At 34.2% G+C, this 18,310-nt stretch overlaps 2 protein-coding genes across 2 annotated transcripts in view; one reads left to right on the forward strand and one right to left on the reverse strand.

The window, feature by feature from the left end:
• The window catches only part of LOC148947521 (heme-binding protein 2-like), a 34,838-nt gene extending 34,457 nt beyond the window's left edge, over positions 1-381 (forward strand). Inside the window, exon 5 of the mRNA XM_089096131.1 lies at positions 100-381. Within this exon, the coding sequence (XP_088952257.1) occupies positions 100-295 (196 nt within the window). The 3' untranslated portion in view covers positions 296-381. The remainder of the gene's footprint in view (positions 1-99) is intronic.
• A 7,788-nt stretch (positions 382-8,169) lies between these two features.
• Rme-8 (receptor mediated endocytosis 8) overlaps positions 8,170-18,310 on the reverse strand; it is a 251,427-nt gene continuing 241,286 nt past the window's right edge. Inside the window, exons 30-31 of the mRNA XM_089095924.1 lie at positions 17,933-18,188; positions 8,170-8,388 (exon numbers count right to left, since the gene is read on the reverse strand). Coding sequence (XP_088952050.1) covers positions 8,297-8,388; positions 17,933-18,188 — 348 coding nt within the window. The 3' untranslated portion in view covers positions 8,170-8,296. The remainder of the gene's footprint in view (positions 8,389-17,932; positions 18,189-18,310) is intronic.

An 18,310-nucleotide genomic window follows, 5' to 3' on the forward strand; every position in this document is an offset into this window, starting at 1 on the left:
TTTAAATTTCATGCTTAAAGTATTTTTGTTGACAACAAATTATTTTTCTCTCCTTTACATTTTTTTTTATATTTATTTCTCTTTTATTACTATTTCCAGGCAATTCTCCGGCTATGCATATGAAACTGATTACATATCGGAAGGTTATGCTCTTTATCAGTCACTAGAAAGAGACAACGTCACTGATGTCCAGTATGCTCCATGGTACATAGTTGGTTATAACTCCCCCTTTGACTTTGTTGATAGAAGAAATGAAGTTTGGTTCCCCCGAGTTGCAGCTACTAATAAAAATTAGCCTATATTTGCTTAATTAAGTCTTTCTGCGCTTAAATGATAGCTTTTTATTTAATTTTCACTGATTAAAAGGTTTTCCAGATGAAACTAATATGATGATTGTAGATAAACAGCGAACTAGTGGTGCCGGTGGCGGGAGTGATTTAGAGTACTCACAAATCTATTATCGCTCTAGTCAAGTTCGTGTCTAGGATTTTTTTCGGGGGGGGGGGGCTAAAACAGATTTGGGGGGTAAACAAAAAACCACAAAAAACACATAAAAAATGTTTATATCCATTTCTGTTACGTTTTTACGAGTCAGTCGAACATTTCTGAGGGGGTTTAACCCCCCCCCCTAACACCCCCTGGGTACGGTCTTGGCTCTAGTAATGTACATCATAATGAATCTTCATGGTGTCTACCTTAAGGATTGACCCCCTAGAAGCCGAGGATTGTATTTTACTAGGTCACAGCTACTGCTACAGCCATGATAATATTTTGAGTCTTCGTCTGCCATACATAGAGTGATAATAGCATATGCCTTTTGAGGTTCACATCATGAAATAAGGGGATACTGGCGATAACTTTAAAATTTTGAACGAAATCCCTGTCAAGTCTGACAACGAATGTAATGAACGTCGTTAAAGTTAATATAAACATAAATGGTCTTACATTTGAGGGCTGTTGCCTCATTCAATCGTCCGCTGTTTGCCGTAAATATGAGTAATAACTTCTTAAAGTATAACATAGTAGAAAACCAGACAATTGGTGGATGAGAACGTTTAAGTTACCGACTGACTTTCAAAGTTTTCTGGAACACGGCTAAAATTTTTACCATACAATATGGAATTTAATAGTTCATCATATTGATTTTAAAGGAACTATATTAAAAGAGAAATTTAACCTTAAGCGAGGAAAGTGCGGAGTTGAGGGGAAAGCAGATCCCATCAATGTAAGATAAATTATGCTGTTTTCTAGATGTAATATGACTGTTTACTTGCATTGAAAATGTTACTATTTAATTTATCTTTGTTTTCAAGATCATACGTAATATACAGTACAGGACACTGAGCTTCACTTGGTCCCTGGCACTCGCCACGTGGTTTTCTTGTATATTTGCGATTCTTGCTGCTGCTTGTTATCTAACCGCAGACTAATTTGAAGTTCTTTATCAGATTTCTCATTGCACACACCCTCTGTAGTGGCTAAAGTACGCATAAGCATAGTTATCGTGTAATTCTTTAGTTTTTAGTTACGGGGTGGCAAATCAGCAATTTGAATGGAAATAAGAAATTCTGGCGTGAATTCAATTGCTCCTTTAGGATTATCCTTTATACCAGGGGCCTCCAAACATTTCTGTCGGAGGGCCGTATTAACTGTCAAACACCATTTTCGGGACCAAATCAAAACACTGATGTTGTTTTTAATTATCCAATTCCTGTTATTATCTTTATAATAGTAATATTATAAAAAATTTTCCCATGTTAGCAAAAGGAAAATCAAGTCTCTACGTTGAAAAGGGGCCATCACAAATATGAGCCAAAGCTGAGGCTTGGCCATTAATTGGATGATGTTTGTTAACTAATTTGATCAGAAGCTGAGCTGCTTTCAGTGTTTACATTGTCTCCACTTCTGTTATTGTGTTACCAAGGCCGTATCCAGGGGGGGGGGGGACCCCGGTTTGAACCCCCCCCCCCCCCGAAATTTTTGACCGACTCGAAAATAAGTCGAAAATTAGTAAAACCTAGGTAAAAATCAGAAAAATTAGTCGAAAACTGAGTCAAAAATTAGTAACCCCCCCCCCCAAAAAAAAAAAATTCAAAAATTAGTAAAACCCCCCCCCGAACAAAAATCCTGGATACGGCCCTGTGTGTTACTATAAGAAGATGTACATAGGAATCAAATCCCTTTTCAATACCTTCTTTTTGTTGTTCCACTGTCCGTTGCTTTTTTACAGTTGATTCTGAGCCAAAGAAAGAAAGTTAGGAGCTCTGCTCTTTATTGGTTTTAATAGCCTGTTAGAACCAATTAAAATTGATACAAATTATATTTTTAATAACATTATAAAACACGTCAAACTCGTCAAACACGTCGACGTGAGAGCTGGTTTTACAGAGCTGATTAATGAACAAAAAGTTTGCTCTTACATCAAAATCTTACATCACTGAGCCCATGCACGAACTTCTTCTGTACTTATAATTTACAGAATATTTAGCAGCCCAGATTTCCTGATCCTGGCACCACAAACACACGCGCTCTTTTACCTGATGTGGGGGGGGGGTACTAAACGGTAAAAAAGTAAAGATAGCCCGTTCCTTCCTTAAGTCTTCATTAGAATATTTTTCTTCAAGCGATAACAAAGAAAAGTTACTATTTAGCAAAGCCGTTACTCGGTTAATTTCAGACATTACACAATACATTAATAAATACTGCAGAAGCATCAGATTAACATAAAATTAAGTAGTGAACTCAGCTTTTACTAAGGCTCTCAGTAATGACTTACTGCAGACGACAGCAGTGTACTGTAAACAAGTTTTCGGGTGGGCGATGGTGAGTTTTATCTTAGATTGACTTTTTTGCCAGCTTTAACCGTTAATATTACTGTGCATATCCACCTTCCACTTCCTTCAACTCCTGCACCTATCACAGGAAGCTAAATCTCGCAGTTAAATTATGCAATATTCCAACACAGCGCATCGGGTTATTCTGTTGCATTTGATTTGAAAATGACGTCTTACCAAATGAAAAAGTGCACCCTCTCAGTTGCATGTGATTTGAAAATGACGTCTTAACAAATGAAGAAGTGCACCCTCTCAGTTGCATGTGATTTGAAAATGACGTCTTACCAAATGAAAAAGTGCACCCTCTCAGTTGCATTTGATTTGAAAATGACGTCTTACCAAATGAATAAGTGCACCCTCTCAGTTGCATGTGATTTGAAAATGACGTCTTACCAAATGAAGAAGTGCACCCTCTGAGTTGCATGTGATTTAAAAATGACGTCTTAACAAATGAAGAAGTGCACCCTCTCAGTTGCATGTGATTTGAAAATTACGTCTTACCAAATGAAGAAATGCACCCTCTCAGTTGCATGTGATTTGAAAATGACGTCTTAACAAATGAAGAAGTGCACCCTCTCAGTTGCATGTGATTTGAAAATGACGTCTTAACAAATGAAGAAGTGCACCCTCTCAGTTGCATGTGATTTGAAAATGACGTCTTACCAAATGAGAAGTGCACCCTCTCAGTTGCATGTGATTTGAAAATGACGTCTTACCAAATGAAGAAGTGCACCCTCTCAGTTGCATGTGATTTGAAAATGACGTCTTAGCAAATCAAAAAGTGTACCCATTTAATTGTCATTGTGGAAACCTTAGACAGGAAAATTTCAAACCCCCTCATTGAACAACAAATAAAAATCTTTTTTTTTGCATGGGCAGCCCTGATATGTCCTTTTATTTTCTTCGTCGCTACTGAGGCACTAGAACATCATAGAGATTTGTTTCAGGGTCATTTAAAAGCTAATTCTTATATCTTATCATTTTATTTTATAAATTAGGCTCAATAAGACCGTCTCATTAAGCGTCATATGGTACACTAATAGTACAATTTGGGTGACATTTCTGAATGGAGACATGGATGTCATAAAGAGCTAATTATGGGCTCATTTATAAACTAAGTTCTATATTTAATTGTTTTTCGCAAATTTGACTAAATACGACAGTTATAAAGCGGCATAATGTGTACAAAAAATAACACTTTTTGATATTCGAAAAAAAAACAAAGGTGGAATTGTCCAGTGAAAAAGCTCTGGGGACAACTTTCCCCTCATAAATCCCCCTGGCCCTGCGGAAATTCCCTCCCCCGGAGAATCCCCTATGGAAATTTTCCTTACATTTAAAATAGCCACAGTATTTTTAATTTTAAGTATTTGAAAAGTAAAGTTTGAATTATCCACTTACCCACTGAGCATGGTTTGATATAGGATATCCAGAAAATCTGAACTATTCTTGGCAGCATTGCGGTAGAAACCTTACATTAACTAAAACTTGCCAGGGATGCCGACCGGAAGGGAAAAATAACACCTAGATTTTGAAAATTACCTTCCCCTTAAGTAAAAATTAAAACAATTAAATGATTCCTGGAGCGGATCCCCCTACCCCTACTAACTTCTATGATCAAACTACGAACAATTTGACGTTTCTAGCTATAGTACGAATAACATTAAAAAAAACCTTAAATCTTACTTTCTTTTCCATTCATGAAATGAAATTCACTGTATATCTATATTCTTCTTTTTCTAATTATTCCATTTCTGTCCTATTTGCAGATGTAGAGGGTGTATTTATACCCATTTTTGAAAATTTTAAAACAAGAAAATTTAATCTTGAACTGATAAGTTTTAGGGATTAAAAGAACCTTGACTATCAGGGAAACGAATTTGACCAGAGTAAACGTGGCGAAACAGGAAGTATAATATATTTTTGCAGTTTTTCCATTAAACAGGCCCACTTTTTTAAGAGATGATAAGGTTTCAAAGGCGGTATATCTGCATAAATATTAATATGGAACATATTAGGAAGGGTAATGACATTTTTTCGCGTTTTATTATATTAAAAACGAGCATAAATTAATTAAAAAATAAAAATTATCTGCCCAAGTAAAGAGCAAAGTTGAAACTCAAAACGAGAAACAGTTTTAAAGTTACTTAATAAATTTTAGTTTTTTCGAAATTATTGGGGTTGGTAACTGCCTTCCTCCCAATAACAACCACTACCCCCCCCCCCACCCAACCACCCCAATAACGACACCACTGCCGACAACGAGAAAGTTGTTCCTGGTCAAATCGTCGCCGTTTTCTTTACAGTTCGGTGCCGACTTTTCAAATTGGCGCCGAAAAAATTACAGTTTTCCAGCCCTTAAGAAGAAATATGCACTTGAAGAGCACACAGAAGATAAAAAGAGGCAGAAAAATGACGCACACTCTACAAGAAAAACACAAAACATTAATTATCACCAAAAACAAAAAGGACAGTCAAAGGGGAAGCTATATTTAGTAATTTATTTTGACCTATCTCACTTATTTTGACATATCTCCCTCGGATATAAAAGTGATACTACCTTGTCAGAATTATGCCGGGCAGAGATTGGGAAGTTAACGGATCAGTTGAGTCTATACTCAACTTTAAGAAGACTGCCCTTGCCATCGGGTATTAAAAAATATTTAGTGTACCTAGAGACAAACCTATATGAATTTCCTGAAGAGGTAATAACTATCAAATTTCAAACAGATACAGCAAACCACATTTACCAGTAGGGACCTTAAGTATACGTTTGAAACATTGAAGGAAAACAATAAACAAATTTTAGAAATTAATAATTAAGGATGTAATAACATAAAAGATAGTGAATAGTACTACATTTGTTTTTATCTATGTCTAGCCCTTGAAATTTTTTGTAGTCCATATTTTCCCTTTCGCAATGCAATATCTCGATACATTTATTTCAACGTAGCACATAAGCGTAATTTTCATATCCCAGCCATTAATGTTCTTATTTCGCCCCTATTCAAAATAACTTAGCTCAATAGCTCACCAAAAAATATCTTTTAAATTCGAAAACGCAATTATTTTTCATTGTTGGGAAATTAAGGTTTTTCCATTGAATGAAAAAAAAAGTTTTCTTAATTTTACTTTATGTTACGTATGTTATGTGTGTGATATACGTTAAAAAAAACTCGTCTTGCACGTCCGGTTTGGTTACGAGCTCGTCTCTTACTGTCCAAAAGCCAGATGATTGACTCTGAATTTATTGGGTTTTAAAATTCTCTGAGGCTGTATTTTTACTGCTGAGTGAGGGTCACAGAAATATTGACTGTTATCACTATTATGTAGACGTATATGTTTGACAATGATAAAAACAGTGGTCTCCCAATTTGAAATTTGTTAATGAAAAAAGTTTATATGGCTTAGTTATTCAACCATTAAATAAAAGTAAAGATTTAAAGAGTGTAAAGGAGAAAATTGCCAACATATGTGATCTTTTTTGGTTTTAAGATCATATATGTGAAGGGGAATGCCCCTAAAGATAAACTATTAATCATAGAATGTAAAATTAATTTTTCCCTTTTCTATTTAGAAGAATTTGGACGATCTTTGGCCCTAAATAAGACACGAGCTCATACTGTCGAAAAGCTATTTCAGTCTGTGAAATATGCCAAAAAGGCTTAGTCTTATTTTTGACGGTTTGAACAACAGGGGAGAATCAAATATATTGAAAATGAGGCAGTGATTTTGAAAGTGTCACAGTGATCACAAAGAAATGTCACAATTCGTCAAATAAGAGACGAAAAAAATAAGAGGATTGATTCAAATAATTCAGAGGATTTTGTTTCTCTTAAAATGTCACAATGATGTGACATTTAAAAATGGGACAGAGCAGCCAATGATTATTCTTCTGCGGTGACCAATACTTAAATTATGCATAAATTGAAGTATTTACCATATTTTAGATTATTATATGTAAACATATATTATTTAGTTGGTTCAATGGAAGTCAAAATTTATTTAGATCCTGTTTTTACTGTCATCACCTTTATTGTATAGCTATTAACTATTCTAAAGACCCCCCCCCCACCAATTACGACTCCCGTGTAAAATTAGACTCATCTTTTTTCTTGTTCTCATTGAAGAATTTACCATATTTTAGATTATTATATCAAAACATATTTTATTTAGTTGGCTCAATGGAAGTCAAAATTTATTTAGATCCTGTTTTTACTGTCATCCCCTTTATTGTATAGGTATTAACTATTCTAAAGACCCTCCCCCCCCCATTGCGACTCCCGTGTTAAATTAGATTCATCTTTTTTCTTGTTCTTGTTGAAGTATTTACCATAATTTAGATTATTGTATAAAAACATATTTTATTTAGTTGGCTCAATGGAGGTCAAACTTTATTTAGATCCTGTTTTTACTGTCATCCCCTTTATTGTATAGGTATTAACTATTCTAAAGACCCCCCCCCCCCACATTACGACTCCCGTGTAAAATTAGATTCATCTTTTTTCTTGTTGAAGTATTTACCATATTTTAGATTACTGTATAAAAACATATTTTATTTAGTTGGCTCAATGGAAGTCAAACTTTATTTAGATCCTGTTTTTACTGTCATCCCCTTTATTTTATAGTTATTAACTATTCTAAAGACCCCCCCCCCCCCACATTACGACTCCCGTGTAAAATTAGATTCATCTTTTTTCTTGTTCTTGTTGAAGTATTTACCATATTTTAGATTATTGTATAAAAACATATTTTATTTAGTTGGCTCAATGGAAGTCAAACTTTATTTAGATCCTGTTTTTACTGTCATTCCCTTTATTTTATAGCTATTAACTATTCTAAAGACCCCCCCCCCCACGAATTACGACTCCCGTGTAAAATTAAACTCATCTATTTTCTTGTTCTCGTTGAAGAATTTACCATATTTTAGATTATTATATCAAAACATATTTTATTTAGCTGGCTCAATGGAAGTCAACATTTACTAAAATCCTGTTTTTACTGTCATCACCTTTATTGTATAGCTATTAACTATTCTAAAGACCCCCCCCCCCCCAATTACGACTCCGTGTAAAATTAGATTCATCTTTTTTCTTGTTCTTGTTGAAGTATTTACCATATTTTAGATTATTGTATAAAGACATATTTTATTCAGTTGGCTCAATGGAAGTCAAAATTTATTTAAATCCTGTTTTTACTGTCATCACCTTTATTGTATAGCTATTAAGAGTATTAACTATTCTAAAGCCCCCCCCCCCCTAATTACGACTCCCGTGTAAAATTAGACTTCTAACAGGCCATACAGAAATATCGAACTGAAAAACAGAAATCAATATCAAGGAAATTAGAGTATATTTGTTAATATAGACAAGATTCAATCAACTCCTATAGAAGAGTAAGCAAATATCTTTGCAAAAAAGTGAACAAATCTCAACATCAACCAGACGAAGAACCATGTGCATTTAATATTCCCAGAGTGGCGGTTTCCCTGGTGTAGGAATCGATCCTGAGTTGTAGGATTGGTATGTCAAGGATCCAGAAATCCCACTGGAACCTATAAAAAAGAACAAATTTGCGTCTCAAAAGAAGAATAATGGAAGAAACAGAGCCAATAATTCATAGAAATTGATTTCTATCAATTAATAGAACACCACCATTAATTAGCACAATGAATATAAATTAATGGAAGAAATAGAACAACAAAATTTATTGAAATTAATTTCTATCAATTAATAGAACACCGCCATTAATTAGCACAATGAATATAAATTAATGGAAGAAATAGAACAACAAAATTTATAGAAATTAGTATCTATCAATTAATAGAACACCACCATTAATTAGCACAATGAATATAAATTAATGGAGGAAATAGAACAACAAAATTTATAGAAATATTTTTACCATATTTTAAATTATTATATAAAAACATATTTTATTTAGTTGGCTCAATGGAAGTAAATATTTATTTAGATCCTGTTTTTACTGTCATCCCCTTTATTGTATAGCTATTAACTTTTTTCTCTATTCCATTTTCACCATTAATTTATATCAATAACAAAATTTATAGAAATTAGTTTCTATCAATTAATAGAACACCACCATTAATTAGTACAATGAATATAAATTAATGGAGAAAATGGAAAGATAAATTGGTATAAATTATTTTCTATCAGTTAATATAACACCACCATTAAAACAAATCAATGGAGGAAATAGAACAGAAATTGATAGAAAACAATTTCTATCCATTAACAGAACACCACCAATAATTATCACCATGAATAGAAACTAATTGAGGAAATAGAAAAAATAAAAGAAATTAATTTTTATCAATTAATAGAAAACCACCATTGATTAGTACCATTAATAGAAATTAACTGAGGACATAGAAGAGACAAATGATGTTTGATTTTGATATAAGCCGTTTTCTTTGATATAAGCAGTGAGTTTTAACCGTGCGAACGATGTTCGTTGAATTTAAGTTGCTCTTTCAGCAAGAAGAAGACAGTAAGGTCTCTAAAAATTCTAAGCAGAGGATGTGCCACGGTCGTCTTCAAGAAAGCCCTCAATGGATTCAAGCTTATGATAATCTTGAAAAACTGCGTGCTTGGACACATTGTTTATGCCACGTGTGCCACAGGGGCCGGCAGCCCGAAAGCACTACCATCAAAAAGAACAAGTCGTTCTCTGTCTGTATATTTTACTCCAAAATTTGTGGAGAAACTCTAAAGCGGAACAGGCTAAGCGAAGTCAGCAGCGATACGCAAACCGTAATTTGACAATGTCTATGAGAGTTGTAATTAGAATAAAATGATTTGAGCTCAGGATTATTTGGTTCAAACGGAACATATTTACACAAAAATAGACGTGCAATATAGAAATAAACGTGAAAACACACCTAATAAAAAAACAACAACATTGGCATATTTTTAATATTATTCAAGAACCCTTTTTACATTTCACCACGTTCTTTCTTTTTTTTACACAAAATTATTTTTGTTGCACATTTTTTGCTTGTTACACAAAATAGAGAAATTAGTTGTACGTCCTCATTTTTATATTTCAACGTGGCAACACTGAGTAAACGAGGTAATGGTCTAAAAACCACAAAATTTTAAACAACCAAATGAAAAATCTGATGAAACCTTAGTTTCAGGCAAAGACGCATCCAGGATTTCTGTTCACGGGGGGGTATTTTTTGGGGAGGAAAGTTTTACAAAAAAACTTCGAAAAACGCGTCGAATATTTTGTTTATATGCTTTTTTCTACATTTTTACAAGTGGAACAAAAATTCCAGAGGGGGGGGGGGGAACACACCATGCGCGTCCGGGCTATCACAGCAGTTTGTATGCACATAAAGTGCATTTTACTTTTTTCTTTGTTTTTAGCTCTTGCTTAGAAAATTAGAATAAATGTAAAGCCTCGCAAAGGCGATAATGGAATTTCTTTTTTCCTTTGTGCTCTTTGCAGAGTAATAAAATTACTCTATTTATTTAATCAATAAAAATTTAAGCAGTAAAATTTATAATAGAAATTGTCAAACCGTCAGTGGTAAAGACTGGTAACAAAAGAGTGATCTATGTGAACAGTAACTGGAAACTCTAAAAAACAGAAGTTTGAAAACAGTACTTTGCATATTTGTTCAAACTTCAAATAATATACAATAAAAAGAAAAGAAACTGTAATTACACAAACAAGTATCACAAAAACACAAATTAGAAATTACTTGGACTCAGGACAATGAAAATTGAACTACTCGCTTTTTTCGACTATTCAAAAAAGCAACATGTTCACGATTTCTCTTGTGGTCGATATCATTTTTTAGTGATTAACTAAGACATATTGGAAAAACACATTTTATTCCAACACGGATAAAGGTGACGGGTGTGATTTGACCAAACTTACAAACCCAGTGAGTATTTCATCCAGCAAACCTTTTCGCGGTTCCCCAGCAACATTTGAAAGTCTACCCCAACTAAACGTACTATTAGTTTGAAAGTAGAATATGGCAACTTATGGATGCAGATATGCATGCTGTGTATTGCTGGCATTAGTCAATGAACTGAAAACGTTATTCTTCTTCTTTTCGGCCACCTGCATAACAATTTTGTATACTAATACAACTACTAACAACTTCATGTGGCACCAAGCCGCCTGAGTCACGCTCTTCGACTTCAAGGAGCGGGAACACTTCTGGTCATGCCTCCTCCGCCATCCCAGTCTAGTCTTGCTTCATTCAAATTAAAATTAAAAAAACCTCTGAGTAAGAAGCCATAAAAATAGTAAATAATTTAATATGATTTTTATGATTAAAAATAAAGGAAAATCGATAAAACAAATTATAATGTTAAATTAATAATTTTATTGTTGTAATAAAATTATAAGCTATATCAGATCTTGTATTATCCTGTTGAATTTGAAATTTAAGTTAAGATTTATTATTGGTATTGGTAGAGTATGGAGGTAATTTGAGTTCATGCTTCGAATTAGATTTTAATTTGCGTTAGATTTGATTTAAAATTTTCCATTTGGAATAATGCAAATTTACTAATTTAAAAAGTAACCAAAACATCTATGAATTTATCTATCAGTGTTTTCGTATTTTCTATTAGATTCATGTCTAGTCTGGCAATATTCACTGTTTGTTCAGCTTTTAGTTGTTACATCAAATCCTGAAAGTTTCAGTTTTATACAAAAATTTGTCCAACTTCATAAAAGTCACTGCCCTCACATCAAAAGAAAGTACCATCCCATCAACAGTAGCAGTAACCCATCAACAGTAACTGGAAACTCTAAAAAACAGAAGTTTGAAAACAATACATACATATGTATGTATTGTATGTACAATACATACATATGAACAGTAACCGGAAACTCTAAAAAACAGAAGTATGAAAACAATACATACATATGAACAGTAACTAGAAACTCTAAAAAACAGAAGTTTGAAAACAATACATACATATTTATGTATTGTATATACAATACATACATATGAACAGTAATTGGAAACTCTAAAAAACAGAAGTTTGAAAACAATACATACATATGTATGTATTGTATGTACAATACATACATATGATCAGTAACTGGAAACTCTAAAAAACAGAAGTTTGAAAACAATACATACATATAAAAATGTTTTAAGCTAATTACAAATATGTAACACTTAACAAGTTTACCTATTCAGTTGTTGACATGACTAAGTTTTAAAGTAACAGTTGCATAAAAATAAAACAAAATCTTTATTCCCTGGACCCATTTTAGGTATATCGTATCTGAAAACCGTTTTTTTTAGATTAAGAAGTTTTTAGGGCAGTAGCATATTGGCTTCAGTGTTGCCAGATTAGCGTTGAACCGTGCAAAATAAATGAGCAAAACTAAATAGTTAATTCGATAATACTTGTTGACTCTAAAAACTCAGACATTAGCAATCTGTTTATTACCAAAAAAACTACACCTTTGTTTTTTTGGCATTGTTTTTCATGATCTTTCATCAAAACTTCTTTGTTTTTTCTTTTTCTTTTACCTTTCTTTTTTCTTTTTATTTTACTTTTAAACTAAGCGCCTACTTTATATGGAGGTGTTTCTGTAAAAAATTGAATAGGCTATCCAGTTTTTCAAAATAAATATCGTTGAATGTGCGTTTCCACTTCACCAATTTAAACAATCAGAAAAAAGATACGTTTAGGGAAATAAGGAGTATAACACCAAGGAGAATTACGCCCCTTAACGTTATATATTATAGCCTCCTAGGTCTTGGATATGTTCCTGAGTAGGAGCGAATATGAAATTTGGAATTTATCGATAAAAAAAAATAATACAAGACGATGGAATGAAACTTTTTTTTGCGTCCTGGAGGGCCGGGGGGGGGGATGTACAACCCGTTGGACATTGGGACTCAACTTCATGTAACTTTCAAATACAAGTTACAAAATGCCCTGAGAAAACGTACGATCAACGTACATAACACACAAAAACATCCTTTATCGTTTAAGGAAATCCAAAAAACATTCTCGAACTTGCTTGCCCACCTGAAAGCAGAGATAGACCTGACACGCTTCGCAAAACACTTTCGTTCGCATTTCGCATCCAGGCATCCGGCATCGAGCCGAATTCTTCAGCGTCGCGCCGAAGCGAGGAAGATGATTCGCATTCGATTTCCTTTCCGGTCCGGATGGCAAAGGACATCTTTTTCTTCTTTTAGCCGACTGCTCCAGTTATCTTCATCATTATCGTCTTACATTCGCTAAAGTCGCCCTAGGTTGATCGCCGAAGATCTTCAACTAAATATTCAGCTACCTGAAATCTGAAGTGGATCAGCTGATCATAGGGTTTGTTCCCTTTAATTGAATCCTGCCTGTAGAGTAGCCAGTCATTCGAAAGAGCCACATTAATGAAATGGTGAAGAACTCGAACCGGCCACTTCTTTGTCCTGCTGCTGAATCTGTAATAACTCACCATGCGGTCACAGAGATCGACTCCGCCCATGTACTTGTTGTACTGTCTTACCACAAGAGGACTGGGGATATCTACATATTGTTTTGAGAAATCATTTTCATTCGTAGCTTGACACAGGTAGCTCGGGTTCTTTGTCATAGCAGCTTGAAGCTAGAAAAATGGATTTGTTGTCGTACCACTGCGTAAAGGCTACAACTCGATCTTCTCGCGTGAACGTATAGGACATCCCACGTCCAGTTCTTTTTAGTTCAAGATCGGTCTTCGCTGGTGGACTTTCAAGTCGATTTTTCATGAGCTTGCCGGGTGCATTTATGCGCTTTATGATAATTTTTCGAACAAAGATATTCTAGTGAAGTACCTATCGAAGAAAAGATATTGACCTTCACTTAGATCTTGGCAAAGGTGTAGCACAGCGGCACTACTTAGACCTTTAGCTTCTAATTCTGGCACAAAGGTTGTCTTTGCTTGATAGATTACGAAATCATACACCAGACCTGATGAGCCTGCTAAAACAAAGTACTTCAAGGCAAGAGGATTTGGCTTGTTTGGTACGTACTGTACGTACGTACTGCATCGCCCAGCAAAGGGAATCATTTGCTCGTCAATACAAACGAATTGTTCTCGCTCAAGCTTTAGACACTCATCTCGCACCAAATTCAGCACGGGGCGCACTTTCCAAAGACGATCATTTCTTTTGGTATCCTCGTCAACTTCGTCATACAAAGGAACTTCACATTCTGCCTAAGCTTGAAAAACCGATCTCGAGGCATTTTCTCGCAGATGATAGGGACTCGAAATTTCTTGCTCCAAAACATTCGAAGACGAGAAAACTTCAGGTTACTCATGACAATGGAAATGCCAAAAAATCAAAAAATACTTTCAGTTCGGAGGCACTAGCGATCAAAGATTTGTTTGTGACCTTCTGTTAAATTTCTGACAATTCATTGCGAAAGCCATTGTCTCAAAAAATGAGTCACGGAAGTACTTCAAAAAGTATTCATGTGGCTTCCAGCTTTCCTGTTGACTTGAATCTGAGTACAAGGGAATGTATGAATGATGCTCGTTCAAGGTATGTGAACTGGTCCACATTTTGTTGGGGCAGCAAATTTTTCCTGAGCGACTTGTTGGTACGGAATCAGTTGTAAATGCTTGAATAAACTGCGCTAGTGGAATGTCATCCTTTTCTTCGTCGAATAGGACTGAGAAGTCATTGAGACTAGCCCGATTTAGAAAGGCTTGAGACTCTTCTTCACTATCAGAGGACACTAGGTCTGCATCTGTTGCACACGTGTTGCCAGGTAAACACCACTCAGGGTCGCTTTCGTCTCCGCTATCTTCCAAGTCGCTGATATCGCTGTTTTCAAGCAAGACAAGGCTTTTTCTAAGGATACTGCAAAAGAAAAATGTTAGCGCTTTAGACCGCACAGTAGGAAACTTTAGACATACAACAACTCTATTTAAATAGCCTCACTGAAGAAAAAATGTTCGGCCTAACCAGAAAAAAACTTAGCTCAAATAATACAATCTTCCAACCCGTTGGACCTCTAAGGTAAGACCGAATGTACAACTCAATGTACAAGACTGAAAGTCCTTCTGCCAGATGGGAGCAATAACAGTAAATGCGTTAAAAATCAAACCTGTCAATACTTCGGTCTTAGGGTATATCGCCTGATTTTTTTTCCATTGTCTAGCCTATGTCTAGCCTATCTCTTTATATTTTTTATCTAATTTCTTACCTTTTGACCTTTTTCGTAAGTTGATTTTCTTTATTTCACTTGCCCCTCGTTCGGCCTCCATTACTGTTACTGTACTGAAAAAATCACAGATGGCAGCAAACGCCTCTTGCAGAAAAGGATACAATCTTTAAGTCCCGATTTGGAGTAGGTTGGACGATAAAAATTCATAAACGAACATACAACCGGTTGGACATCAGGTCCCAGAAGGATAGCCAGATACGGAGAATAACGTCAAGAAGATTAACGGATCTTGACGTTATATATTATACGAAAAAAGGAGAATAACGTTAAGGAGAATAACGCATCTTGACGTTATAAGAAAAACGCAACTACAAAGGCGGAACGACATTTTTCTTACTATTGAAAGGCTATGCATTTATTTGTTTGTTTAGTATTAATTATTAAAAACAACTTAACATAACCACATTCCCTCCAAATGCCATGATATGGAGGATGGATAATCAAACGAATCTACAAAATAAAAAAAATATCTAAATTAACCTCAGAAGGGGTTAACAAAACAAAAGACAAATACAACATCATGTACCCTGCTACCACTAACACTCAACGCTCAACTCCTTCTTTAACACACATTAATTAAAATAAAAATTACAATGATAATAAAACTAATATTGATGATTTAATACTATTTTATTCTATAAATATATCTTATCGCTTTAATCATAAAAATCAAGTATGACACACTCTGATTTTTAATATCGTATATTTATTTTTGACTACATTCCAACGTCAGATTGTCATTTTTTTTTCTACGCAACAACCAAAACAAGTAAAAATATGCGTACATTATTGAATATATATATATATATATATTGAATATATATACATATTGAATATATATATATTATTGAATATATATATATATATATATATATATATATATATATATATATATATATATATATATATATACGGGAATAAGATTAGACTCTCCCTTTTCCCTATTCAATGTTTCTACGAAAGTTTTCATCTCACCACGCCTTCATCTCCTATGAACACAGAATACACCTATATACAGAGAAGGAATATTCCTCCTGCTTCCACTGAAACTGGTTCGAAGGGCACCAAATCCAAACAAAATAAGACTATGGCCTAAATTATACGATTTTGGATTTTCAATCCCCCCGGAGGAAAAATCCTTTTAACGGCAAATTACTTTATACTGGAGAGAGACTACATCTTCTTAAATTCACCCCCCCCCCTTAAATCAGTTGAGGTAATACAAAAGACGTTACGCAGTATTTTTCAAAACATAAATTTACAAAATACCCTTAAACAAAATTACTCAGCATCTACTCAAACAAAAAAAACCTCTCAAACCTCTCAAACAACGCTACTCAAACAAACAAAAACCTCTATCGATTTGTATAATCTGTTTTCTCCACCTTATTTAGTTCTTATTTAAAAAAATTAATTTGAAACCTATTTGGGCTTCTAATCAGAAAATTAGAAGTTTTTCTTTTTTCCTACAACTTTTAGTATTCCCTTTTCTCATTCGCAGATATAGTTTCAAATTGGAACTTTTGATACCAAAATAGTGTTTGAGAGTATTTAGAGAACCAATTTTTAAAAAACAATTTTTAAAAACAACTGCTTCTTAGAAACAGTAAAAATCAATATTTATTTTAGGTTTTGACATAATGAACGTTTTTAAACTTGAAAGCTAATGTGATGTAACATACCTCTGTGGTAAAGCTTTCTAATTTAGTTAATTATGAATTTAGTAAAAATATATTAAGACGCAAATACAAAATTTAGAATACCCCTTTTTATTAAGATAAGGAATACATCCTGCCAAGTTTCTCCTGAACGGGAAATTGAGAAATCACCACTTCCTAGCTATTGCGTCGGTTGGTTAAAGGAAGGTGCGGTTGATAAAAATGTATAAAAGATAAATTTTATGGGAAGGGAGAGACTGATACTAACTTTATGCCGGACTGACCTCTGGTCCGTTGTTCTTAGAAATACCTTGGAATCTTGTCAGATCATTGTAAGTGTCTAAGTATCCTATTATATATTATTTTAGTTTCCCGAGACTTGTGGTCTACATGGGACAGCCAGTCTCAGTAGGAAATATATATCTGGTATTATTATCTGTTAATTGAATAAAAGTATTGTATTATAGCCAACCTTTCTACAACCTACCTTTAGTCCCTCAAACATACCCAGTTGGTACGCCTCATTAGTTCGGTCGTAGCCTAAGGCACTCTACCAAAGTTTAATTACTTTAGGGCCATAGTTTATCACCCCTATAAAGGGAGAATAAAGGCATCTACAACTACACCACTTAAATACCATAAAATACACCTTACCACACAAAGATAAATTAAATAGTAACATTTTCAATGCAAGTAAACAAGTCATATTACATCTAGAAAATAGCATAATTTATCTTACATTGATGGGATCTGCTTTCCCCTCAACCCCGCACTTTCCAACATACCCAGTTGGTACGCCTCATTAGTTCGGTCATAGCCTAAGGCACGCTACCAAAATTTAAATACCTTAGGGCCATAGTTTATCTCCCCTGTAAAGGGAGAATAAAGGCATCTACAAGAACATCACCCAAATACCATAAATACACTTTACAACACCTCCTTTAAAATTAACGCTGCTATTTTGCTGGTCCGATTACATTTTACTAAAAATATTTTTTTTTACTTGAAAGTAGATTTTTTAAACTTAAATATTCAAAGGAAATTTAATCCGGCTATAATTTAAATTCGACTAAATTTAGCTTAATTTATCATTATTCAAATAAATTAATTTTAGGCTAATTTATTACATTTCATGATTTTAGTTTACATTTTTTGACTTGATTTAACTTTATATTTTGAGTCAACATTATTTTGTCGAGAGAAAATGGAGGGGATTTACCTGTCAGATATCCAGTAGCCTGCGTATTTGTCAAAAATAGGTCGTGTCTTTGATCTTTGTACTGTGACCAAACTTCAGATTTCGACAAGATGGAATTCACCTTTTCACCATAAAACGGACTTCGACTCATCGATTTTAAAGCTGACACGGCGTTGGCTTTCACGGCTGGAGTGACCGCCGTGGCCTCTTCAGGGGTCCTTATTATGCAAGGATCCAGGATATTCAGTAAAGCAGGAATGAGATCACATTTTAAAGCCTGAAAATAATTCGCTTAAAATTTTAACTGAAATTAAGGCCCATGAACACAAACAGTTTTCGCCTTCTTCTGTAAACAAAATGCAATTATCGACACAAATACGTTCTAAGATTACACTGGCT

Source organism: Artemia sp. Qi Xiang Cuo, chromosome 10, assembly GCF_049724085.1.
Source record: "Artemia sp. Qi Xiang Cuo chromosome 10, ASM4972408v1, whole genome shotgun sequence".
Taxonomy (NCBI): domain Eukaryota; kingdom Metazoa; phylum Arthropoda; class Branchiopoda; order Anostraca; family Artemiidae; genus Artemia; species Artemia sp. Qi Xiang Cuo.